Below are 26,638 nucleotides of genomic sequence, written 5' to 3'. Positions count from 1 at the left end.
TGATGCCATCAGAGGACCTCTCTGCCTGACATAACACATACCAGGCTAATTCTTTTTTAAATATATTTTTAATTTATTTTTATTGATTTCAGAGAGGAAGGGAGAGGGAGAGATAGAAACATGAATGATGAGAGAATCATTGATCGGCTGCCTCCTGCACATCCCCTACTATGGGTTGAGCCCACAACCCAGGTATGTGCCCTGACTGGGAATTGAGCAGTGACCTCCTGGTTCATAGGTTGATGCTCAACCACTGAGCCATGCCAACTAGGCCATACTAGGCTAATTCTAACCTCTAGGCCTTTCTACAGGCAGGACTCTCCTCTGGTTTTCTTATCCTTTCCTTCTCATCTATGTGTCCTTCCTCAGTCTGACCTGACTGACCCCTTGTGGGGTCTCTGACTTTACCACACTCTTCATCTAGTTGCCTCTCCTTTCCTCCATTTCTGTCCAATTCTGACCCCTCCCCCACCACCTCCAATCTGCCTCCAGCTTTTTTTGGCTGCTGTCTCTTCCTCCTCCTCCTCCCTCCTTCACTGACGCTGAGTAATCAGACCTGGCTGTCCTGGTTTCCGGAAATACCCATGTGTGGGCAGTGGCTCAGCACTGAACCAGGATGGATGGATGGGTGGATGGATGGATGGGGGCTTCCAGGCAGCCCTAGTCTCCAAGTGCAGAGACATTAAACTCCAAGAGTGTGGTCTATGCCTGTCTCCCTCTGGGGAAGGGAGGGCAGGAGGTTTATTGAGCAGTGGGGTAGGGGTGGGAATTTAGAGGGCATGGACACAGGCCATCTCATCTCCCAGGTCCTCTTCATCGAAGCGGGAGAGGATGGACTCCTCGTCACTATAAAGTGAGCTGGTTCTCTGTGCCAGCAGGTCACTGGCAGCACTGTCCATCTCATCCAGTGTCAGGCGACATGCATCTGCGATCTCCTGCTTGGCCAGGGCCACAAAGCGCGGGTCTCGGGCAAAGAGGTCCAGGCCCTCAGAGATGAGCACCTGGGGCCACAGATAGGATCAGAGTTGACAGAAGGCACAGCATGGAGTTGAAGCAGCATGCACAGAGAGGTCAGTGTGGATAAGTGATGCACCCTTAAGGATATGCAGGGAAGTCAACAGGGGACAGTGGTACATACATCATGCTGAGTAGAAGTCGCAGAGCAAAGGGAGAGCTACATGCACAGCACAGAGACTGGGGACCCTTCTTCCCAAGCTCCCTCCTCCTCTTGTTCTCCCCCATCCCTCTTGCCCATGCCCCTTATGAACTCACAGCCTCCACCAGGCTGTCAGCACTGCCCCTCTTGCCATGACTGGGGACTGAGTGGGTTCCAGGCACTTGCAGACAAGTGAAGGTGCAAAGCGGACCGCTGGATTTGCCGAGGTATCTCTCGCCTGCTGCACCCTCCTCCACCAAGAACAGTGGGGCATACAGGAGCCGACCCCTCTGAGGAGGGGTTGCCCAGGAACCCTGGACCAGAATAAACATCAAAGGGACAGTGATTGATGGGTGGAGTGTGAGGGTATAGGACTCATTTCTGTGCCTACCTCTTACCCCTAAGCACAACTGTAGTCAAACTGAATGTGTGTAAATTACACGTGAGTTTATTTAAGAGCACAGAAGACCTTAGTTTAAATCTCAGCTCTGACACTTACTAGCTGTGTGATCTTGGGTAAGCCTCTCTGGGCCTCAGTTTCCTCATCTGTAAACTGGGGCTAATAACAGTACCCACCTTACAGGTACAGTGAGAATATGTGAGTTCATACAGTATGTGCCCTGTTCTTCAGAAGGTCTTGACATGTAGTGTGTCTGATAAATTCAACCTAGGCTGCCCGGCTAGTGTGGCTCAGTGGTTGAGTGTCGACCCATGAACCAGGAGGTCAGGGCACGTGCCCAGGTTGCAGGCTCAATCCCCAGTAGGGGGTGTGGAGGAGACAGCTGATCAATGTTTCTCATCGATGTTTCTCTTTCTCCCTCCCTTCCTCTCTCTCTAAACTAAATAAAAACACATTAACAAATTTTAACCTAGGCTGCCCCCACCTCACCTCACCTGTGCCCTGCTGGGCCCTGAGTTTCGCCCACGATGATAGGTGCCTGGGATGGGTAAATCTTCACAACTTCCCTGGCGCCGCAGACACTGGATGGTGAAGGAGGGCTTCCGACCTGGGGGTGAGGATGGTAGGTGGTACTGGGGGGGGGATGTCAGTGCTTCCCCACCCTTCTGCCCTGCTGGCCCTTGGGGACCCTATGACCCACGCACACTCTCACACTCTCACCTGCAGGTGTTGGGGGCAGCAGACGGCGGCGTGGTGCGTAGTGGCCATCCACGTATCTCTGGGGTCTGTGAGGTGGCAAAAGGATGGGGCACGAGGGAGTCCTGGCCTGCTCATCTAAGTAGGAGCCCCTGAATGGGAAGGAGGGCGGGATGGGGGTGAGCTCAGGCCTGGGCATGGGTGATGGGGTGCTATCAGTCCTTCCCCCCCAAACATGGGCTCATCCTACTTGTTGTGGCCAGAATACTGGCCCGGGACTTCCTCTTCCTCATACTGTTTCTCCTGCCCTTCAGTTCCCTTGGGCTGAAAACTTCCTTCTTCCGGAATGGTGAAAATGAGAGCCCCAGAGCTTCTCCTGGGGAAAGTGAGGCAAGTTAGGCAGATCAGATCCCCAAATACCGGTATGTGGTCCTGGGCCCCTGGTTCCCTCTCCCTTACAGAAACACTGGGCTTCTAATTTTTTTTTAATTGGGGGAAAATAAAATTAACATAACATAAAATTAACCTGTTATTTAAAAGTAAACATGGGCTTTCTTTTAAGAGACATTTTTCTCATTGGAAAGACTCAACATTTTTTTAAAAAAAATCAAAGTTGGCCTGTTAAAGAGACAACTTCAAATAAGAATTGGGGGTGTGCTGGGGTGTAAAAGCTAGGAGTGACCTTATTTCATCCTTCCACTATCTTTATGAAGTAAGGTGCTATTATTATCCCCCTTTTACAGGTGAGGAAATTGAGGACCATGAAAACTAAGTGAGTAGCCCAAGGTCACTTAGCAAATGGCAGATACCGGATTTGAACTTAAACCCATTTAGTCCCACATCATGTGCTTTTTGCATTAAACCTTTGCATTGCCTTTCTCACATGAATCTTATTATCCTTTATTCCCACCTGAGCCCTTGAATCCCTCTCATCTTTCCCAAATTTCCATTAGAAGGCCTTACTCCTATGCCCCCTGAGTTATCCCCATACAGTGGCTAGTCCCTGCCTTCCCTCACAATCTTCCCCCCAGACTCCTGACCATACCTGTGAGCATGGGATCCAGCCTGGGGCACAATGGACTGTCTGGAGTTGGGAGCCCCCATATCATCATCACTGGGCCCAAGGGAGAGTGAATCTGGCAGTTTGTCCCCAGTCGGCAGAGACACAGAAATCAGGGAGCTCTTACGGGATGGGGGCAGGGAGCCCATTGGAGCCTGTGGGAGTCACAAGACAGTGTTGCATCCATGTTATATCTAAGTCACTTGGTCATATGGTGTGTCTCTAGTGAGCATCCCAGGGACTGGCTGTATCTGGGTCTTGGCCTCCAACAGTGGATGGTAGGTACCAAATAAACACTTGTCTGTTGCCACGGTGGGTGGGTGGGCTTCTCCTTAGAGGCAGTGTGGAAGTTACTCAGGGGATTGAGGGATACTTTACAATCCTGGGGGAGTGGAACTTGTCCTCACTTGGTATGTTTCTGGGTCCTTTTCATCTTCCTCCTCCTCTCTACCCTGCCCCTCTTCCTCTTCCTCTTCATCTATGTCACAGGTGAGGGCCTGTCGGATCTCAGGAACCAAGTCCTGTAGGCTCCTCAGACCAGCCTGTGAGGGTGGAAAAATGGGGAAGTGGGATAGCTCAGGGTCTAAACTCCCCTTTCATTAAGCCTGCTTCCCATGCAGGAGTGCGGGGTGTTGGAAGGAGTCCCCTCAATCACCTCTGACCCTCTGTGGGTCCTAGGACCTCAGTTTCCAAATCTGTGACATCGGCTCCATGAAATCAAGAGGGCAGTTAACCTCTGCCACAGTGCTCCCACATGCCCCCACCCACCCAGGCTCCACTCTGAAGACCTGAAGGACATAGAAGGTGCTTGGGGGGGCCTCAGTCCCTAGTAGCCCCTTTTCTTTCCTTCGCCGGAATTTGCGGAAATAGTCCTGGATCAGAAATGTGGCATAGAATTTGCCCACGGTGACCTCTTCCTCTGGGGGCAAGGGAGAGGAGGCAAGGTCACATAGGGGTCCTCTGTGCCTCCCACCCTGCCCACAGCATAAATTCCCCCTCCCCCAGCCAGTCCTGGTGAGCAATCATCTGACATTCAGAGGCTGGATCAAGAATTGGGGTGAGGATAGCTCACCGTCAGCAGGGGGGATGACTTCATCTAGCAGCTTCTGCTTCATCCGCTTCCAGATCTTTTTGATGACAATCCGAAGCTCCTGATTGGCTTGCTCCAGGTTCCCTGCTCCAGGAGAGGATGGGGGAGGGGGCGGGCATGAGCCAATAGGAAGAATCCTTCACAGCCACTCCCTCACTGTTGGAGGGGCTTCACAAGCTTCCACTGCAGTCATGCATCACCGCCCCTATTGGACAGGTGGGGAAATGGGCCTGGAGAAAACAGTCACCTATTTTGAGGTTCAGAACTAAGAGTGGGACCCAGCACTCAGTTTGCTCCCTGCAACCTCCCCAGGGATCCTTCCACTCCTGTCCCCCCCCCCCACACACACACCTTCTGTCTTGATCTTCAGGGATGTCCGAACCAGGGCAAACAGCGTGGCATTGAATGTCACTGTCCCATCTGAGTTGAGGGGCATGTTCATCGCCACAAGTCTCTGTGCACACCAGGGACACAAAACCCACTTTGGGCAAATGCCTGAGATGCAGGCCTGCATGTTCAGGGACAGAAACCTTTGAAGATGCAACCAAACACCCCCTCCTCACCCAAGGCAAAGTTTCTGCCCACCCCTGCCAGATGGTGGACAGCTCTCTCAGAGGCAAGGCGGGGGTGGGCAGGTGCACAGACCTTGCAGGCCACTCGGTGTGGGCACAGCTTCCCAAATCCCAGTGGTGGCTGGATGCGTCTCAGCAGGGCAACCACATCCAGGTGCTTGATGCGGCCCCTTGGGCAGGTGGGGGTGGGTGGGAGGCACCACTGGATTGGAGATACCCCCTCTAATCCTTTCTCAAGGACCCACCAGCTCATCACTACCTCTCCCCAACAACACCCCAGGGTCTGCCAGGGCAGAATTGAAGGGCAGTCATTGTGGGTGGGGGTGAGGGTGGGGGGGCAGAAGACAGGGTCAGGGGACCCTGGGGCATCTACTGACCGGGTAACAGGAGGAGTAGGTTAGAGGTTCTGGGGCTGGGAGAGTGTGGAGCAGTGCACTGTCCCCTGGGATACCAGGTATGGGGTTAGAGGTTAGAGGGCATACTTGGCCCCAGGATCATATTCAGACCAGATCCTCTTGAATTCATCCAGGTGATGGGGGCCCAGGATGGACCAATCTCTGGTTAAGTAATCAAAGTTGTCCATGATCACAGCCACAAAGAGATTTATAATCTGTGGACCAGTGAGCGGGGGGTTAGGTTAAGGGAAGAGTAGGAAGTAGGGGGTTGGTGGGAGGCTGAGGTAAGATTATATGGTCGCTGGGTTACAAATCCCTGAACCAGGGCAGCCCTTACACCTACTCTGAAGATCTGGGATTCCCCACCTCATTTGACATCCCCAGACCCTTCAGGGCCAGCCCCTATGGCAGTGATGGTGGTTATGAGGAAAAGGTCCTCACCAGGAAGGCACAGAGCATGAAGAAGCTAATAAAATAGGCGATGGCAAAATTGCTACCACAGGTAAACTCCTCGCCAGGGCCGAAGTCAGACTCAGGGTCACATCGATTCCCGGGAAGGGTGGCAAGCATTATCTCCTGCCATGCCTCACCAGTGGCACACCTGAGGATCACATGGGGGTGTCATCCTAGAGGGAAGGCTATGAAGTCATGGCAAATGGTATTATGGGGACTGGAAAGGTTAGGGGATGACCCATTTCCTGCCAGGGGCTACATCTGGCACAAGTAGCATTTCTACATTTAAAAAGCTGACATGCCATGTTTATGATGGTCATATTCACATTTTACAGATAGGACACTGAGGCCAAAGAAGGGGATACATCTTACAGCCAGAAAAAGGATGGCTGAGGCTAGAATATTCTCAAATACTCAGGTCACAGCCAGAAAAGGTCCCAGGCAACATGGAACCCCATGCTGCCCTGTTATTTCCACAGCTCAGACAGTCTGGGACCCAAAAGGGCATGCTGGGGACTGATGTGGCAGAGAGAGGAGTAGATGTCACCTGAACAGAAGCAGTACAGCCTGTGGAAAAGTCTGAAAGTTGTTGTTTCGGTTGATCTGTGTGCCATCCTGAAGGGCCACCTTGCCGAACATCTGTGAGCACACAGGGGCTGTGTCAGAGGGGTGAACCCATGCCCCCGTAGGCTGCCACCCATTTCACAACTCCTAATACCCAAAGGGTCCTTACAACCCTGACAAGCAGGCACCGCTGATTCCATTTCACAGACATGTGGACTGTCTCAGGGTCATCCAGTGTGTCTGTCTTTCCACCCACAAATCCCAATTTCAGGCTCTTCCTAACCAACCTCCCTCAGCAGAGAAGTGCCTGAGGGATGTTCCCTAGGATCCCCACTCACCTGCATTCCAATGACTGCATAAATGAAGAATATCATTGCGATGAGAAGAGCAACATAGGGCAAGGCCTATGGGGTGGAGAGGAAGATAGATACTCAGGTCCAGGCAGAGAACTATAATCCGTAGAATGCACTGCTCCCTCAAGCCTGGACCTGATGAGAGATGTGGTCCATCCCCCAAGTGCCCATGTGATGACTACCAGTATATCCCAAATGTGGACACAGTATTAAATACAATAGACTAAAGTCAGTGACGCCAAGACATGCTGGGAATTGAGAGCCTAGAAAAGAGAGAAAACTGAAAATGGTAAGTTGCAGGTGGGTGTGGCACACTAGGAGATATAGTTCTGAGGGTGGTAAAACAGCAGGCTGAGAGGTAAGGTGGGGGTAAGGGGTGATCAAAGGGATGGGGGGTTACCTGGAAGGACTTGATGAATGTCCAGAGCAGTGTGCGGATCCCTTCACCCTTACTGAGAAGCTTGACCAGTCGCATGACTCGGAAGAGGCGAAAGAAGGTGATGGAAATGCGGGAACTGTCCTCAGAGCTCTGGGGTTGGGGGTATGGTGGGTATGCTCAGCCCACATTTCCCCCAGCCACCTCCCTGCTTCAATCTTTGGCCCTCCCAGCCCCTAAATCTGTCAGAATTCAGGTCCCAGGGTGGTCAGGGAGCATTTATAAGGCCTCTTAAGGTAAAAAGGAAGAGAGGGTGGGTGGGGGAAAAAACAGAGAGTCCCTGTTGATGATGGGGGGCTACCTCGCCAAGATGGCCACCATTCTGGAGGGAGATATGGTCAAGACAGAGGAGATATAGGAGATGATGTGATCACAGGTCCAAGTGAACAAGGGGAGAAATGATTGAACAGTTATAGGGGATAATGGATGGTACAATCATTATGCAAGGTCCAATGGGGAAGGTTATATGGTAGTGGATCAAGATGGTTGTGGGAAAAGTTGGTAATGGGGGTGAAGGAGAGGAGAGGGTACAGGAGATTATGGAGGAGAGATATTGGAGCCAATGGAGGAAATGATGGAGCCAGTTGTTTTATGGAGATGATGGATATGAGAGAACCCATGGGGAGACTCATTGGAGAAGCCAAGCCAGTGATGGAGGTATGGAAGCAGCAGCATTGTCAATAGATGTAACAGTACCATATAATACCGAATGGAGGAGATTATGGAGCCAACCATGCAGTCGGCGGTAATGACAGAGACGTGAAAGACCCAGCGTTGGAGATGATGGAGTCAGTGGAGGGAATGGAGTCAATGAAGAAATCAGAAGAGATGATGGAGCCAATGGAGGTGGATGTAGGAACAATGAAGGAAACAATAGAAATAACAAAGTCATGTTAGGTGATGGTGGGTCCAGACTCCAGGGGATGGGCTGCAAAAGGAATGAGGGAGATGGTGGAGGGGGATTTTGGCTGAATCCAACAGGGACTCAGAAGGGACAGAGCTAGAATGAGGAGCACTGAGTCTCCATGAGTGGGGTGGATGGGAGTGTATCATCTCCTCTACCCATTTGAAAGAAAGCCCTGGGGTTGAGGTGAGGAAAGATTAGCAGGGGAAGAGTGGGTTAGTGGAGAGGCCAGTACTCACGTTGACTTCAGTGACAGCAATGTCCACTACGCTGCCCACCACAATAAGAGCATCAAATGTGTTCCAGGCGTCGGCAAAGTAATGCTGGAGGCAGGAGGAAAGCAGAACCCTGTCTTCTCATATCTAGGAAGCTAGGGTAGGGGGCCAGTACGGTGGGGAAATTGGGGAGACAGAGCCCAGCTTAGACCACACGATGGCCCTGCATCTGGATCCCTCTCATTCCCTAGTCTCATGACTCCCTGGTTGCTGACCTCCTGAGAGCACTGCAATGAACTCCACCCCAAGGAATTCACCCACTGCAGGTGGGGCACACCTTAGGTTTGAAGGCGATGATTTTGAGCACCATCTCAACAGTAAAGAGGCCAGTGAAGACCATGTTGAGGATGTCCATGGCATAGTTGAAGGGAGCAGTCTGCTCATAGTGCTGGAGGAGAAAATCAGGTGTGAGGACAGCACCTGAAGCAGAGAATCCCCCACCCCTAGGAGTTCTCTGGCTAGGAGTGAGGGGAGTCTGAGGATGTGGTATAGCACAATGGGTTGGCCTAACCCCTCACATTATCTACCTCCATTATGGATATTGGGGGAGACCAACTCTTTCTTTTACTTGTCAACTACAGTTGACATTCAATATTTTTATATTAGTTTCAGGTGTATAGTATAGTGGTTAGACATTTATATAATTTACAAAATGATCACCTCAGTAAGTCTAGTACCCACCTGGAACCATGCATAGTTATTACAATATTATTGACTGTATTCTCTATGGTGTACTTTATAGCCCTGTGACTATTTTATAACTATCAATTTGTACTTCTTAATCCTTTCACCTAGCCCCCTGACTCCCCTCCCATCTGGCAACTGTCAGTTTGTTCTCAGTATTTATGAGTCTGTTTCTGTTTTGTTTGTTCATTTATTTTGTTCTTTAGATCCTACATATAAGTGAAATCATATGGAATTTGTATTCCTTTGTCTGACTTATTTCACTTAGCATAATACCCTGTAGGTTCATCTGTGTTGCAGCAAATGGTAAGATTTCATTTCTTTGCAGCTAGTTCTGACTGACATAGAAACATAAGTCTGCTGCTGGTTGGGTAGCTTCTGTGAAAAATATTTTTGCCTTTTTTTTTTTTGAGAGAGTGGAAGAGAGAGGGAAAGACAGAGAGAAATATTGATGTGAGAGAAACACATTGGTTGCCTCCTGCATGGACCCTGGTCAGGGCCCGGGCCCGGGAGGAGCCTAGAACTGAGGTACATGCCCTTGACTGGAATCACACCTGGGCCCCTTCTGTCCACAGGCTGACGCTCTATCCACTGAGCAAAACCAGCTAGGGTTATTTTTGCTTTCTAATAAAAGGCTCAAATGAGGAGAGTCCCCTGGTGCAACCTTCTCTCCCTTTTTCTGCCCTGAATGTAGTGTTGATGCCTGGAGCTGTGGCAGCCATTTTGTGACTATGAAGCAACAATCATGAGAATGAAAACCAATTCACTAAAAAGAGCAGAGCAGCACGCTCAGTGGTTGAGCATCAACCTATGAACCAGGAGGTTGCGGTTAGATTCCCAGTCAGGGCACATGCCTGAGTTGCAGGCTGGATCCCCAGTGTGGGGCATGTGGGAGGCAGCCGATCAATTATTCTCTTTCGTGATTGATGTTCCTATCTCTCTCTCCCTCTCCCTTCCTCTCTGAAGTCAATAAAAACATATTAAGAAAAATAGTGGATTAAGAAGACAGAGCCTGGGTCTTTTATGAGCAACGAGCAAACAGCCTACCTCTACATTTCTTGTTATGTACATTTTTTCACATTTTAGAATCTCTGAAATTGGGGTGTGTTTTATAATCAATGGCAACTTACAATTGCTATCTGCCATTTCTTTTTCACATTCTTCGATTTCTGAAATCAGGATGCAACTTACAATTATTAGCCTTAGATGTGAAGAGATGTGGCAAATATTTTTATAGCTTAAATCTCAGTTGGGGGTTTTGTTACTTGCAGCCTAAAGCATGCCTAATGGTTCCCAAGGGATTGTGTAGACAGGATAGGGTATCTGGCAGGGGTCAGGGTGGGGAGCTCAGACCTGCATGGCTAGAGCAACCGTGTTGAGCAGGATGAGCAGAAACATGAGGTACTCAAAGGCAGCAGAGTTCACAGTGGCCCACACACGATACTGATGCGGGTTCTTGGGGATGTAGCGGCGGAGTGGCTGGGCCTTGAGGGCGTACTCCACACACTGGCGCTGCATATGGGTGCAGGGCATGAGTGAGCAGTGAGGTCCCAAGGCAAAGAGATGTATATGGGGGGTTGATGGTCATGTATCAGGGGTCAGAGGTCACCTGGTTCTTGTCCAGCTCACAGTTTTGGTATTCCTGCTCCCCTTGGGCACGGAAGGTGATGATGACGAAGCCCACAAAGATGTTCATCATGAAGAATGCGATGATGATGATATAGACAATAAAGAACACTGAAATCTCCACATGGTAATTATAGATGGGTCCCTGGTCCTCTGCATGTGCATCAATGGCCTTATATAGCAGCCTGTGGAGCCGGTGGAGGCAGGTGAGGTGATATACCAGTCCCCTCAGACCTTCCCCCAGACCACTTATCATAGACACCTCAGAATCTCCTGCTTGGTACCCCAAAGACCCCTAGATCCCTTGACCTAATCACCTGGGACCTCCATACATACTCCAAGAGACATCCACTAGGCCCTCAAAGACTCCCAAATCCCTTAAGCTCCCACAGACACCCCAAATCCCCTTCTCCATCCACCTGTAATCCCCATGCAGTTACCCATAACTCCCCCACCAATCCCCAAATATTGCTAAATACCATCAACTTGAATTCCCTTCTCCACCTCCCTAGTGATCTCCAACTACTACCCTGAAGACTTGCACAACTCTCTGGAAACCCTTGAATCCCCCATTCCATCTCCTCTGAGACCCCCAACCAGTCTCTCCAGGGATCTACCTGGTCCCCCTTAAATACTACCCAGTCCTCTCTAGACTTCTACCTAATCCCTCAGAGATCTCTACCCAATTCCTGGAGACCCCAACCACCTGGGTCCCCAAAGCACCCCAACCAGCTACTGGGAGACACCCCCACCCAGTCTTATTATATGCCCACCAGTCCCCAGAAAACCCTATCCAGTCTCGAGACCTTGATCACACTTCAAGATACCCTCCCACCCATCCTTCAGTAGATTCCAAGCCAGTCCCCTAGATGCTCCTTCCCTGTCCCTTGCTCATCCCCGGGGCCCTTCTCCTCACGCAGGCCAGCCTTCGAAGGTGGAGACAGTGAACAGAGCCATCATGGCTGAAAGGACATTGTCAAAGTTGAAATCGCTGTTGACCCAGAGCCGCTCCCGGACCAGGGGCCGTGACACATCTCCATCAGGATAGACCAGGAAGGAGCCCCTGTAGATGTTGTAGACAGTCTGAGTGGGTGAGGAGGGGTGGAGAGCTGTGGAAAGGGGACTGAGGTTTCCAGCATGGAGGCAGCAGGTCATCATGGTGGAGCTGGATAGCCTGGGTTCAAATCCTGCCTCTCCATTTACTGGATGGGTGACCTTGGGCATTTAACCTCTCTGTGCTTCAGTTTTCCCTATCCATGAAATAAAAATAAGAACAATGTATTTACTTTCTTGTCACTTGTATAATCAAGTCAATAATGAGAATAGTGTGTGGCACATAGTTGGCACCACATACAGGGTGGAGCAAAAGTAGGTTTAGAGTTGTGAGTGCATGAGATACAGAGTTTATTCTTGTAGTATTATTTGTATTACAACTGTAAACCTACTTTTACCAATCCCTGTATGTTAGCTCTCATCACCATTATCATCATTATCATTACCACCCAGAAAAAGGTAATACAAATAATAGTCAACCTGTTCAGCACTAAGTTTATGCCAGGCATGGTGCTAGGCTTTAATACCTAGTAACTTTACATTGTAGTACACTTTCCATGTAATAACTCATTTACTCCTCACAAAAAATCAGTGAGAGTCACATTTTTAAAATCCCCATTCTTCAGTTAAAGAAAATGGGATTCAGCAAGGTTAAGAAATGTAAGAAACTACAAGGTTAAGGAAAGTCTCATGGGATGATTTGAACCAGGAATTTTTGATTTCAAAGTCCATGCTTCTAACCTCTACCCTCTACAGGATGGAAGTTGAGGATTGAGTGGTGCATGGGTGTCATGGTGTTTGGGGATGGCTGGGAAGTCCAGAATAAAATATAGGTAATTCTGGGAAGTGGAGAGGGGGTTGGGGAGGTACTGAGGAGCCTCTTAGAGTTTGGTGAGATCTGAGGGCCTTTGCAGTTCTTGGGAGAATTCTGGTGGTGTATCTTGGAGGCTTGGGGAGTTCTGGGAGCCTTGATAAAATCTGAAGGGTCTCTGAAATTCTTGGGAGGAAACTCTAAGGGTTTCAGGGGCCTTGGTGAGCTCTAGGGGCCTCTGTGGCCTTTGGGAAGGGTCCTGGGCCCAGTGAGGGCAGGGTCTTGGCTACTTACTTGCATTCTTTGGGGGTGTGTTTGGCCTCATCAGTGCAACTGTAGAATTTCCCCTGTAGGGAGGATATTTGTCAAGCAGGTGCACCCTTCAACCCCACCTTGACTCATGCCTGGGCCTCCCTCTAGTGTTTCTTCCCACCTTGAAGAGCTGCACACCGATGCAAGCAAACATGAATTGCAGAAGTGTGGTTACGATCATGATATTCCCGATGGTCCGGATGGCCACGAAGACACACTGCACCACGTGCTGCAGGTACCCACAAATATGACTAATGGACAGTGCAGGCCAGAGCAGCCATGGGGCAGGGATTCTGGGCATGGATGGAGCTCAGGGACTTGGGTCAGGGACATGTTATTGTGAGTCAAGGATGTGTGGTCAGGAACACGTGGTTAAGGGACAGTGATGTGGGCCAGGGATGTGTGGGCACCAACCAGGAATAAGTGTTTACCAGACAGGATATGTGGCCACATGCCAGGGACTCAGATCAGAAAAATGTGGTCATTGGTTAAGGAATATGGGTCTGGCCACATGGCCAATGGTCAGGCATGAGTAGTTACATGTGGTCATGCATCATGCAAATGGTCAATCTGATAAGTGACTTTGGCCCCTGAGGCAAGGCCTTGTTCCTGTGGACTTGGGTGGGGTGGGGTTACCTTGAGTCCCTTGGCCCGGTTGATGGCTCTAAGGGGCCGAAGTACTCGGAGTACTCGCAGAATCTTTACTACCGAGATTGCGCTGGAGCTGGGGAGGGGGTAGTCCTCAGGTCCTGGCTCAGGCCTGGCCTCAATTCTGGAGGAATGGGGTGGGTGAAGGGTCACTTACTGGATGCCAAAAGAGATGAGGGACACACTGACCACCAGCAGATCCAACAAATTGAACCAACTGCGGCAGAAGGAGCCTTGGTGCAGGAAGGCCCCAAACACCGTCATCTGGGGTGGGGGATAGAGGTCATCAGGTTAGATCCCATATTTGGGAAAAGAAGGGGTAGAAGGGGATGGAAACAGGAGAGGTGGGTTGTGGGGGTGGGTTGGGGCAACTGGGTGGATGATTGGAGACCCATTTGTTACCTTTAGTAGAATCTCCACAGTGAAAATGGAGGTGAAGGCATAATCAAAGTACCCCAGAATCTGGGGGATGAGAAAGAGGGAAAGTCACTGAATCATGGCTGTGGGATATCCTAGGTGTGTGTGTGTGTGCGTGCGCACACGCACTTGTACCTCTCTATGTAAACATTGCTATCCCTCCCTCCTCTCTTCCCTCTCTTTCTTATGATCATTAAGAACTTCTCTACAAGGCAAAAGGCTTGGCCATCAGAAAGACTAGGGTTCAAATTTGGGCTTCTCTACCTCTACCCAGCTACATGGGTGCCCTTGGCCTGTTCAACATCTTTGAGCACAGCTTCTTCTTCAGCTGTATACTGATCTCCTCCCTGGAGCTTCCACAGTGCGCTACACACATAGTAAGGCTGCCATTCTTGCCCTTCTCTTTCTGCCCTTATAGGGGTCTTCTCCCTGTCTGCACACTGGCCTGGATAGTGCCCAGTAGGACATTCCTGGGAGTGCCCCCCAAAGGCTCACGTGGTTGCGGAAGGAGTGGACTCGGATGGGGTCTTCAGCGGCCAAGGACACACTGCTGAGGATGATGAATACCAGAATAAGATTGGTGAAGACATGATGGTGGATGAGGGTGTGGCAAGCCTTCCTCATTCTGGTGAATGGGGAATGGGCTGTGGTCAGAACCCAGAGTTGATTGGGAGAGCCCAAGGGATGCAGCTCAGGCCTGTTGTATCAGGCTGTGTACACTGCCCCACTGAGCCTTGGCTGCCCCCTGGCCCTCCGACTGCCCCAGTCCCTCCTGCCACACTATCGCTCTCTACCCCAGCACTCACGGGTTGGTTTGGCTGAGGCAGAAGAAGGCGCTGCCCTCAGGGATGGGCACCACCTTCTCCTTGGGAACAACTTCCTGTAGGAGTTCCACATGTCCTGCACCCTCTTCTTCCTCCTCTTCTTCCTCCTCCTCCTCCTCTTCCTCCATTCCTGGCACCACAAGATCAGAAGAGAGGAAATTAATTGAGAAAATGTATGTAAAGCACCTAGAACAGTGCTTGTCACATGGTAAATTCTCATTTCTTTGCTAGAATGTCAGCCCCTCAGAGAAGGGATTTTAGTTTGTTTTGTTTACTGTTGTGTCTCCAGAACTTAGAACAGTGTCTGGGACACAGTAAGAGCTCAGTAAATGTGTGCTGAATGAACACTGCCATCCTTGTAGTCATATACATGCTATCCTATATAACAAAACCTAATATGCAAATTGTCCCCTGAACCTGGACCTTGACCACTCGCTATGACATGCGCTGACCACCAAGGGGTGGCTTGGAACATGGTGGGTGCCAGTGGAGGCCCCGATGGGCCCCGATAAAAGTGGTACCGCTGCTGGCCCCGATGGGTCCCGATAAAAGTGGTACCGCAGCGGGATGGTGGAATATGTGAGTGTGCGGTGCTAGGCCAAGGTGGATGTTAGCAGGGCCTGTTCACCCTGCTGATCACCCTGTAGATGGCAACCAGCAGCGGTGGCAGGGGGTGGGGCTGATGCCCAGCTCCCAGGCACTGAGGGAGCTGGGCAAGGCCCGATGCCTCAGGCAGAGGGGGAGATGTGGGGGCCTGGGGGCCCAGGTGCTGCCCAGGGCCCAGAGGTCAGCTGGGACCTGCCCTTCCAGGAAGACACTCATGCTTTAATCTCTGGCCAGGCCTAGAGACTGCATCCATGCACGAATTTTGTGCACCAGGCCTCTAGTTATAAAATAAAGGCTCTGAGAAGTTCATCAGTAAAACAAAACATCTGTTAATCTTCTTTAATCTCAATGTCCCAAATGTTGATGGCCAAAAACCATGCCCATTATTGTCAAGATGATCTTGGAAAAGGCTGCTCCCTAAACAGGAGGGTCTCAGGGGTCAAGAGCTCTGCCTGGGTGCTGTCCCTAGGGTCCCACACCTCCTCCACTTGGCTCTGGTCACTTGCCTGCTCCTTCATTCTTTGCACCCTCCTCTTTCTCATTCTCCCCACCAGGCACCTGGAGATAGTAAGATAGGGGTCATCAGTGGTGGGGGAGACATCAGGAAATGGACATAGGGAGGCACGGAAGGGATGCAGTAATGAAGGATTGAAGAGGCAGAGGTTGGTGGTTAAAAACACAAACACATAGATAGGCATTGATGGTAGTATGAGGTGTAGACAGTGCCCAGGTTTCTAACTCACTAAGGCTCCATTCTCCTGTGGGTGTTTCCCTTCAGTGCTCTTCTCCCTGTGTGAGAAAATGGGTGTGTGTGTGATTGCTAAGGATTGCAGCAGATGGGTGAGGATGAGGGGGGAACATTGCAGTCAGAACAGACCTTTCTTAGACCCCACAGAACTTGCCTACTTCCGCCCTCATCCCCACAGTCTGTTCTTCTCACAGTAGCCAGAAGGATCCTGTTAAATCCTAAGTCTGGCACATCGCTCCTCTGCTCACACCCCTCCCATGGTTCCCACTCAGAGCAAAAACCAAAGTCTTCACTGTGGCCCAGAACACCCTAAATCTGGCCTTGCTATTTCCCCATTTGAGCTCACCTCCTACCACTCTCTCCTTTGCTCACTGGTCTCCGTGGTGTTTTTTTTTTTTTTTTAATGTGCTAAGACTATCATCACCTCAGGACCTTTGATTTGCTGTCCCCTTGCCTTGAACATTCTTCCCCCAGATATTTGAATGGCTCACTCCCTCGTTTTTTTCAGTTCTCTGTTCAACTGTCACCTCCATATAGAGACCTTCCTTGACTACTCTAACCAAAAGAGCAATCTTTATTTCTCTCTATTCTTTTATTTCACTTTCTTTTTCTTTGTTACATATTATTAACATATATTTAAAGTATATTATATATTAATTTTTAATGTATTTTTCTTGCTTCCCCAACTCAAATGTCAGCTCCTTGAAGAAGAGGATTCTGTCTACCTTGACCCCTGATATTTCCTCAGTATCTAGAACAGGACCTGGCACAAAGTAGGTGCTCAATAAATGCGTGTTGAATGAACAAGAACTGGCAGGTTGGATGTGGGGATGGGGATTGCCAGGGTGACTGAGGCATTTGTGAGGTGTGGGATGTGTGTGTGGATTCCCAGGCAGGGATCCAGGGGGAGACTGTGTTAGGGCTGGAGCCAGACATCACCTGCCCTTGTTCTTGGCAGTGCCTGCATCTCCGCTGGCTAGGTTGTCCACAGCAATGGCAAGAAACACATTCAACAGGATGTCTGGGGTGAGCTCAGGCTACAAAGGATGAAGAAGCAGCCTGCTTGTGGACCACCCAGACCCCTCTATCCACCCCACCTGCCACCATCCAGCCCCCCAAGGTTTTGAGGATACAGTTGCCGCAGATGAAGAGAATGATGAAATAGACGCACACCAGCATCCCTGGGAAGAAGGGGCCACCGTAAGCCATGATACCATCATACATGACCACGTTCCAGTCCTCACCTGTCAGGATCTGGGGGGGGGGGGGTGCGGGAATTCACCATGAATCTCTTGGGACCTTCCCTGCACCCTAGGGTGCCCCTGACCCACCCATCCCATCATCTCCGGCCCCACCTGAAAGACAGTGAGGAGGGCCTGGGGGAAGGTGTCGAAGGTGCTTCGCTTGGTGTGTGTCTGGTCAAAGTTGAACTTGCCCCCAAACAGCTGCATGCCAAGTAGGGAGAAGATGATGATAAAGAGGAAGAGGAGAAGCAGCAAGGATGCAATGGATTTCATTGAATTGAGCAGGGATGCCACCAAATTGCTTAGAGATGCCCAGTGCCTGCAGCAGAGATGGAGGGGGCAGGGTTGACATGTCCAGTTGTGAGTCAGCAATTCCAGCTTGAGGTTCATTGGGGTGGGCTGGGTTAAAATGGCCTTTGGTATCAGGGTCAGAAGTGATTTTGGAGCTGGGGTGAGGCAAGGATAAGAAGTGAGGGGAAGGTTGAGATTGGGGTTAAGCGTTAGGGGAATAATGGGAGATGAGGTTAGGATGGAGGGTAAATGGAAATTGATGGAACTAGAATTGGGTTTCAGGTTGGGACCAGGACTAGGGTTGGAGTTTGAAACTGCAGCTGGGGTCAATGTTGAGGTTAGGGATTGGGGAGTATTTGGAGTTGTAGATGACTGAGTTGGGGATAAGATTGGGGCTGGGAACAGGGTTGTGGTTGGAGATTAACTGATGGTTAGGAGCTAGGAATGGGGGGGTTGTGGTTAGTGATGGGGATGAGGCTGTGAGTTAGGAACGATGTTGGAGATGGGGTTGGATTGGATGTTGGGGTTGTAAATGGGCTTATGGATGATGAGTGGTTGGGGGTTGTGCTAGAGATGGTGTTGTAGTTGAGGGTTGGGATGGGGTTTGGGTTGGACATGAGTGTGTAGTTGAGCTCAGAGGCAGGGTTGAGGTTGAGGAAGAAGATGGAAATGGAGTAGACACCCTTCCCACAGAATTTGAATCTCCACGAAGGCAGGAACTTGTGTCTGCTTTGATTCCTGGTATTTCCCTAAGGCCTGGAATGGTGCCTGGTACACAGCAGGCACTCAATGGATATTTGCAAATTAGATGGTGAAATATATATATATTATCATTGGGACTGGGGTGGGGGCTGTTGGGGCTGTGTTTATGGCTTCAGTCCCCTCCTCCCCCGCCCCGCACACATACCTGGTGACTTTAAAGATCCTGAGGAGGCGCACACATCGGAGCACTGAGATGCCCAGGGACTGCATGGCGCCCACTTCCACCAGTGTGGTCTCCAGGATGCCCCCACAGACCACAAAGCAGTCAAAACGGTTGAAGAAGGAGGAAACGTAGGCAGAGGGGCCCAGACCATACAACTTGAGAAGCATCTCCACCGTGAACAGACAGAGCAACACTTTGTTGGCATACTCTGTGGGGAAAGGGGGAGGGCTGGCCAGTTTCCATGGTGACATGTGAGGAGGTAGGGCCATGGGATGATCCTGGGTAGCTGCTATCAGGCCAGGCACATGCTGGGGGTGGGATTAAGGTTAGGAATTGGGATGAATTTGTAGGTCAGAGTGGATGAGGGGCTTAGAGTTGGGGTGAAGGGCAGAGTTGGGATGGGGCATCAATCAGCCTCTATGAGTCCAGAAAAGCTCCAATTCAAGGGTAGAGTTAGAGTCTGGGTTTTAGTTAGGACTGGGGCTGGTTTGAAGTTTGGGGTTAGAAGAGTGCTCAGTATTAAGGTTGGGGTTGAGATGAAAATGAATTCTTGTAAGAGCTATCACTTATAACGTGTTAGCTTTATGTGGGCCGGGCAATGTGCTAAGCACTTTCACTTTAATTTAATCCTCCTACCCACCCCATAAAGTGAATACTATAACTATCTCATTTTGTAGATGGGGAAATTGAAGCACAGAGGGGTTAACTTGTCCAGTGTGGTGTTAAGAGCCTGGACTCTGCCCTAGCCGGTTGCTTAGAGCGTTGGCCTGAAGATTGAAGAGTCCCACGTTCAATTCCGGCCAAGGGCACATGCCTGGGTTGCAGGCTCAATCCCCAGTAGGGGGTGTGCAGGAGGCAGCCAATCAATGATTCTCATCATTGATGTTTCTATCTCCCTCTCCCTTCCTCTCTGAAATCAATAATAATAATAAAAAAGATGATGAACAAGAATAGATCCAGAGACAAATGGTAGGGGACGGGGGGTTAGAGAGCAACCAAAGGACTTGTATGCATGCATAGTAGCATAACCAATGGACACAGACACTGGGACGGTGGGGGCTTGCCCGGGGTGGGAATGGCTTGTGGGGGGGTGTGTCAATTGGGATAAAAGAAGACATATGTAAGACTTTAGACAATAATAATAATAATAATAATAATAATAATAAAAAAGAGCTACAGAAGTGTAGGCTACAAGTGGGATGGAACAGGCTAAGATTTCTGCATTTACTTGTGGGGAAGGCAGTGTTTGGGGGTCTGAGACACCTGAGGGATCCTGAATTGGAGCTTCTGGGATGAAGGGAATTGGAGGCTGGGGGAGAGGGCCAGCAGGCTGGGAGGCACACCCTGGGTCTGAGTGAGCCACACGGGCTGCCCGTGGTGCTCTGAAGCGATGGTGAGCGTGTTGAGGAAGACAAGCAGCAGCACAGCCCAGTAGCAGGCATTGGACTTCACAGCTCCTCGGCAGCATGCCCGGAGACCCTGGTTGGCTCGACGGAGGCGGCGGCTGGGCAGAAAGGAGAACCCATTGGCTGAGATCACCTACCTCAGCCTGCCCTGTGGGACTCAGGTGAGGATCACAGAGTCATGGGGTCCAGGAGTCACATAACTTCCTCAACTTACCAGACCCTGGTTTTCATGATCTTGTTTCTGCAAAAGAGGATGATGGGAGGTGAGTGTCATAAAGGGCTGAGGGGCAGTCAGTGGTTAGGATCAGAAGTCAGGGGCTGAGGTCAAGGTTGGAAACTAAAGTAAGCACTGGGGTCAGGGTCTGGACTGAGTTCTGGGCTGGGTCAGGGGTCAAGGGGGTGGGGCCCTCACAGGCAGCGTGTACAACTGGCCAGAGCCCCCTCCTCCTCTTCCTCATCGCCTGGAGTCTCTGCCATGGAACCAGTGTCACTGGCTGGCAGGCTGGCTGTGGGCAGGGTGGGAACAGAGGTCAGCACATGAAGACCCCAAGTTTCCACCCTTGGCTTTCTCCTCCATCTACCCATCCTGCCCCCTCCCCAACCAGGATGGACGCCCACCATGGCTGCTGGTGGAGTGTGTGGAGCGGGTGGAGTGACTGAACCAGCGCAGATGTCCACGTCTCCTATTGGTCAGCTCTGCCAGTTGTGGTCCTGCAGGGGTAGGGAGGACAGTTGAGGACCATGGCCTGAGGCAGGGTAAGGGCTGTGTGTGTGTGTGAGGGGGGTTATTTGGAATCTGTTCTGGGTGCAGTTGGGAGGTGGATCTGAATCTGGATCTAGGTTCTGTTTCCTAGGTCACATATGAGGGCTGGGCCTAGCGTTGTTGCAGGTGAGATCTGGGTCTCAGGAGGGCAGCCCACATGGAGCAGGGAATGGGCCAGATTGGGGTTGCCTACGGTGGCCAGCCCTGCCCTCTTCGGCCACAGAACCAAAGTTGCCATCAGCTGAGGGGTCTTCCATGTCCAGCTCCTCTGCCTGCATGATCCAGTCCAGGTAGCCCCGCAGGTCCTCCTCCAACTGCTGCTTCTCCCGCAGCTTCTGGAAGTCCCCTCGTGCTTTTGCCTTCTCCCTCTCCTTGGAGAACTCCCTGAGGGTGGAGGATAGAGGGTGAGGTGGAGGAACCACCTTGGCCCCCTCGCCTTCCCCATTCCAGCCACACTGGCATCCTTGCTGTTCTTTGAATATGCCAAGCACATTCGTGCTTTGCAGCCTTTGCACAGAGTGTTCCCTTTGCTTGGGACACTTTCCTCAGAGCCACATGAGTCATTCCCTCATCGCTTTCACATTTTTACTCAGTAATACCTTCTCAAGGAGGCCTGTCCTGACTGTCCCTATTTATAACTGCAAGATAGCCCATTCCTATTTTTTTTTTGGCCTTGCAAACATGTCTCCATTATCCACAATAATACATACTTTAAAAAAGGCATAAGACCAATTAATGTACCTTCAAGTGCAATTTTTGCAAATGTGACATAAATCCAAAATGTACTGTAGATTTGATCAAAATTGATACGCAAGTGTTTTTCCCTATTCTTCCAAATTGGCCAGAAGCCTTCCTATTCCTATTTTTAGTCTTCTTTTCTTTTCATAGGACATATTCCATATAAAACACTACATATATGTTATTTATTGTATATGTTGCTATAGTCTATCTTCCCCCTAACTCCCAAATGAATTATCTGGAAAGGCAGGGATTTTCGTCTCTTGTTCCATTCCTGAAATGGTGCTTTGCATTTTAGATGCTCAGTATTGACTGAATGAATGGTGGGGTATTTCAGATGGGTTTTGAAGGTTGCCTAGGAGTTTGCCAGGAAGAAAAAAAGAGACAGAGTCTGAGGGGCAGGATGAGGGGGGGGAGGTGTAGGCTCCTCACCCACTCAGGACGCCAAGTACAAGGTTGAGGACGAAGAAGGACCCAAAGATGACGAGACTCACGAAATACACCCAGGGCAGCTCATACCCCATGGCATCCTGCATCTGGGGAGAGAGAGGACATGCATCCCTCAGGGCATGCAGACATTCCTGCCTCAGAGCTCACGGAGAAAAGGCAGGTACAGCCTCTGAACTGTGTGCCCTCCTTCCACCTCACCCAGTAGAGCACATCCGTCCATCCTTCCATGGTGACACACTGGAAGACCGTCAGCATGGCGAAGAAGAAGTTGTCGAAGTTAGTGATGCCTCCGTTGGGCCCTGCCCAGCGCCCGCGGCACTCGGTCTGGTTCAGCGTGCACACACGCCCAGAGCCTCCGGAGCCTGAAGACGCACAGGGCGACGGGTCCTCCTCCGCTTCCATCTCTGCTGGAAGACAGGGTCTGGGCTCTGGGCTCTGAACCACACCCACCCGCACACCCTGCAGCTCCGCCCACCTAGGAAGTTCAACTCAGGGTCCTAGATTTTTCTAAATCAAGGACAACCCTTAGATCCTGACTCTGCCAGGTCAGGATTCTGAACCACTGGGAAGCTGAGTCCCAACCACAGGGATCTGGGGAGTGGGACTGTAAATCTTGGGGTAGAATTTTATAAATAAAAGTGAGGTAATCAATCTGGGGGCGGAGTCTTGTGAATTTTGGAGGGTTTCTTAAAAAGAGGGTGGAGGCAAGGCTTGGGTTGGGGTCCGGATGAAGGGCCTGAATATCTGGGACTAGTTGTGCAGGATGGAGTCTTAAGTGGCTAGAGGGTGGAGTCTTGTGATAGGGCAGATCTATTAGCAAGTGGGCGATTGTAGTCTGAGATTGAGGGCGGAGTCTTGCATATAAGGATAGGGCTTGTCTATCGCGGTTGGAGCCTGAGTCTGGGGGCGGAGTCTTGTGAATTAGGGTTTCCTTGAGAACCGGGGTCTGGCCTAGGAGGCAGTGGAGGGACGCGTCCGGTCCCTGGAGGGGCAGGCTGGCTGACCAGATCCCAGGAAGTAGCACGTTTTGTGCATGCGTCCGAGGAACAGCTCGAGTCCGATGATGGCATAAATAATGATGACGAAGAGCACGAGCAGAGCGATGTGCAGCAGCGGCACCAGCGCCTTCATGATGGAATTGAGCACTATGTGCAGGCCTGCGGGAAGCGAGGGCTGGGTGAAGTAGGGGCGGGGTCCGTTCAGTCCTCCTCCCGCTCCCCTTCCCTACCTTCAGCCCCGGGAGGCGTTACACTCACTCGGGACCCCAGACACCAGCCTCAGTGGCCTCAACACCCGAAATGCCCGCAACGCCTTCACATCGAAGCCCCCCGGCTTCCCTCCAGTATGCGGAGCATCTCCAGGCCGTCCGGGGCCCTGCTCCAGCAGCACGCTGAACAACCTGATGGGTGAGCAAGGTATGAGGCGAGGGCGGGTGTCAGGCTCTGGCACCCTTTCCCATCCCTCTCCTCTCCGGAGAAAAGCACAAGTCTCTGTAATCGGAAATGCAAATGGGCTTAAATTATTCCTGATTCTGGCTGCCAAATGGGCGCAACTTAAAGTAGTTGCTTCCCTGAGCCCTGAATTCGTGGGGGGGGGGGGGGGGGCTTGGGATGGAAAGTTGAACTAGGGTGGGGGTGTGCCCCGCAGACGCGCACCCAACCACAACGATGATGAAATCCAGTAGGTTCCAGCCATTGCGGATGTAGGCGCTGGGATGGAGCACCAGCCCATAGGCCACAATCTTGAGCACCGTCTCCACAGTGAAAATCACCAGAAACACGTACTCCACCTGCTCCTGAGGATGGAGCCGGAGATCCGGGAGTTATTTGGGTTGGGGGTTGATGGGGGCAGAGGTTAGGCGAAAAGGGCATAGCCAGGACGGAGGGTTGGGCAGAGGTGAGTCATCTGGATCAGAGAGGGGAGGGCCTGGCTGGAAGGCTTGAGGTGTAGTTCTACTGGGGCTGTATCTGACAGGGCGGGCATGGTGAAGCAAAACTCACTAGGTTGTGGTTGGCAGTGTTGGAGTCGTCTTCTGGGAAGGGAATGTAGACCCCCAGGGCCACGCAGTTGGCAAAGATGGTCAGCAGGATGAGGATGTCAAAGGGCCTCAGGTGGACACAGTCAAGGACCCAGGCAAAGCAGCCTTAGAACCCCAACATTCCCTTGGGGTCCTCCCCACCCAATGCTCACCCTTGACCCCAGGGTGACCAGCCCTCACATTCCCAGCCCCTACCCTGACCAAGGCCTTGACTCTGACTCCCCTGGATAGCCATCTGAAACTCTTGCTGTGGTTTAGTCCTTGACTCTTGACTCCCTGGTGAATGACCTTCACTTTTCTCACATTCCCCCTGAAGCCAGTACTTGACCCTTGATCCGTGCTAATCCTGACCCAAATCCTTCACTCTTGGTACTCTAGTGACCTCACCCCCTGAAGCCTGCCCCTGGCCTTCCAGGATGCTTCCATTCCACGATGCTGATGCAGGACTGCCGCAGAGGGTTGGCCAGGGTGAGGCAGAAGAGCGCCCGGGGTGACCGTTGAACGCTGGCCACTGCCACCGTCTTGTGCTTACTGTGCTGAGTCCTTCGCTTAGGGGTCCCCAGGCCTGATGCCCCACTGATTTCACCTCCTGATTCTGGGGGCCCAGGGCACAGCCCCCATTCAGGACCAGGGCCTGCCCCATTGGCTGGACTGGGCTCTGGGGTGATGTCTGTGTGGAGAAATCAAGTCAGGAGGGACAGGATATTGGGGGCAATCATAGCTGCCACCTACCTGATTCCATCCCTCTGTCTGAGGGAAGGAAAAAAAACCATGTAAAATTAGGAAAAGTTAGGGGTACCTGAGTTAAGGATTGGGGTGGTAAGAGTTGGTTTTGGAATTGATTGGGGATAGAGGAGGAGTTTATAGAGGAGTGAAGGTGAGGTTACATTTCCAAGTGAAGTAGGGTTTGGTGTTAGACTTGGGGTAGAGTTTAAATTGCCATGGGGTACCATTAAGTTTATAGCTGGAGGCAGATTTAGGGTAAATTCAAGTGGTGGATGTTTGGGTTGGGTTTAAATACAGGTAGGAGTGGAGTGTGCTTGAGTTATGATTTAGGGTTAGGACTGGGTATTTGAGTGAGCTGGGATTAGAATTAGGATCAAGGTTGGAGCTGAAGTTAAGGATGGGATCTGAGTTTTGCATTGGGGTTTTCAGCTAAGGTCATTCCCAATCCCCATGGCCTTGTTTCAGCCTCTGAGGGGCAGTAGATTGACCTGGTTAAGAGCCCCAGCTTTGGAGGAAAGAAGCTGAGTTTCAATCCTGACTTTGCCACTTGATAGCAGCATGTGGCCTTGAGCAACTTACATAACCCCTCTGAGACTCAATTTCCTTATCTGTATAATGGGATGATAGTAAGAGAACCTACATTATAGGGTTGTTGTGAGGATTAAATTAGTTCAACATTTAGAAGATTGTCTGGCACATAATATTGTTCCCATTTTTCAGGTGAGGAAATTGATGCAAAAAGAGGGGTTAAGTGATTTGATGAAGTGGTTGAATTGGGAGTCAAATCCAGGTAGACTCTGACAGCAAGCTCTCACAACTTACTACCATCATTGTGTGTGTTCTCTATTTCTATTTTTTCCCCTTAAAAATGGATCTGCGCTCTTTCTGGAAAGCCAAAGAACCACTTGCTAACAGTATTGACATCCAGGGGCTGGGGTTGAGGTTAGGTGACTTTAGAGCTCGTGGTAAGGTCTGTACCTGTGTTGGGGTTTGGACTCGAACAGGGATTTGCTCTCTGGTTGGTATGGTTTGTGTTAGGGTTAACCCTGGGGCTGGCCGTGGAGTTGAAGATGGGTGGGCACTAGGATAGGGGTCAAAGCCAGGATTGGGGTTGGGTTTCAGCTGGTAACTATGGCTGTGGATGGGGAAGGGAGGCCGTAGAGAGCAGTGTCTGGGTCACGCTGAGCTTCGTGGCTTAGTTGGAGGTAAGGCTGTGTTTGGGTTTGGCTGGGATGGGAACGGGATGATTCTGGTCACCTGGTGGTTCACCAGGGGTGGGGTCCTGGTGGGCAGTGGGTGAGTCAGAGGGGCCAGGGGTAGAGCAGAGCCCAGGGTTGCTCAAAGGGTCTGCAGGGGTGGAAAGCTGCTCTCACCTTTCCCGCCTTCAGATGCCGACATCCTCCTTTCAAGGTTGAAGAGCCATCTGCAAACAGCCCCCCTCTCTTCCCCCAGCTTTGGAGAGATTAAGGTCACTGGGCGGGGCCATAACAGGGTTGGATTGGAGGGTGAGCAGGGTCGAAGATGGGACATTTGTGGGCCAGAGCCTGGTAACAGAAAAGGCACTGACTAAAAAAATATTTAAAAAACATTTTTTATTGATTTCAGAGAAGAAGGGAGAGGGAGAGAGAGATAGGAACATCAGTGATGAGAGAGAATCATTGATCGGCTGCCTCCTGCGGGCCCCACACGGGGGATGGAGCCGGCAACCCAGGCATGTGCCCTGACCAAGAATTGAACCTTGACCTCCAGGTTCATAGGTCGATGCTCAACCACTGAGCCATGCTAGCCGGGCTAAAAAAATATTTTTTACAAAATATAGACCAGCACCAGTCAGAAATTAAAATAAGAAAAATGATATTTTTTCCAGCAGTATCTGAAATTTCAAGTGCATAGGAATAGATCTAACATAATATATGTGTGAGATCTCCATGCAAAAAAATTATCAAATATTATCAAGTGATTAAAGGGGACCAA

At 50.8% G+C, this 26,638-nt stretch overlaps 1 protein-coding gene across 1 annotated transcript; it reads right to left on the bottom strand.

Annotated features, from left to right (window-relative positions):
* Positions 1 to 770: 770 nt before the first annotated feature.
* Positions 771 to 26,062, bottom strand: CACNA1F (calcium voltage-gated channel subunit alpha1 F; the record flags this gene model as incomplete). Its single annotated transcript, XM_079764642.1, has 48 exons — positions 771 to 1,001; positions 1,273 to 1,470; positions 2,051 to 2,163; positions 2,277 to 2,404; positions 2,521 to 2,628; positions 3,298 to 3,467; positions 3,720 to 3,854; positions 4,101 to 4,231; positions 4,385 to 4,486; positions 4,754 to 4,856; positions 5,048 to 5,144; positions 5,457 to 5,584; positions 5,811 to 5,970; positions 6,370 to 6,461; positions 6,725 to 6,790; positions 7,140 to 7,268; positions 7,477 to 7,497; positions 8,319 to 8,402; positions 8,632 to 8,742; positions 10,392 to 10,550; positions 10,648 to 10,849; positions 11,581 to 11,727; positions 12,823 to 12,875; positions 12,962 to 13,069; positions 13,477 to 13,564; positions 13,646 to 13,752; positions 13,891 to 13,950; positions 14,401 to 14,530; positions 14,712 to 14,859; positions 15,842 to 15,893; positions 16,079 to 16,124; positions 17,023 to 17,104; positions 17,217 to 17,337; positions 17,439 to 17,646; positions 18,526 to 18,751; positions 19,887 to 20,047; positions 20,164 to 20,190; positions 20,362 to 20,455; positions 20,568 to 20,660; positions 20,906 to 21,096; positions 21,883 to 21,986; positions 22,099 to 22,304; positions 22,905 to 23,057; positions 23,157 to 23,299; positions 23,556 to 23,695; positions 23,901 to 24,006; positions 24,326 to 24,608; positions 26,038 to 26,062. The coding sequence occupies 48 exons, from the start codon at positions 26,060 to 26,062 to the stop codon at positions 771 to 773; spliced, it is 5,970 nt and encodes a 1,989-aa protein (XP_079620768.1).
* Positions 26,063 to 26,638: the final 576 nt, after the last annotated feature.

Source organism: Cnephaeus nilssonii, assembly GCF_951640355.1.
Source record: "Cnephaeus nilssonii genome assembly, chromosome: X".
Classification (NCBI taxonomy): Eukaryota; Metazoa; Chordata; class Mammalia; order Chiroptera; family Vespertilionidae; genus Cnephaeus; species Cnephaeus nilssonii.
This window is presented reverse-complemented; position numbering and strand designations above follow the sequence as displayed.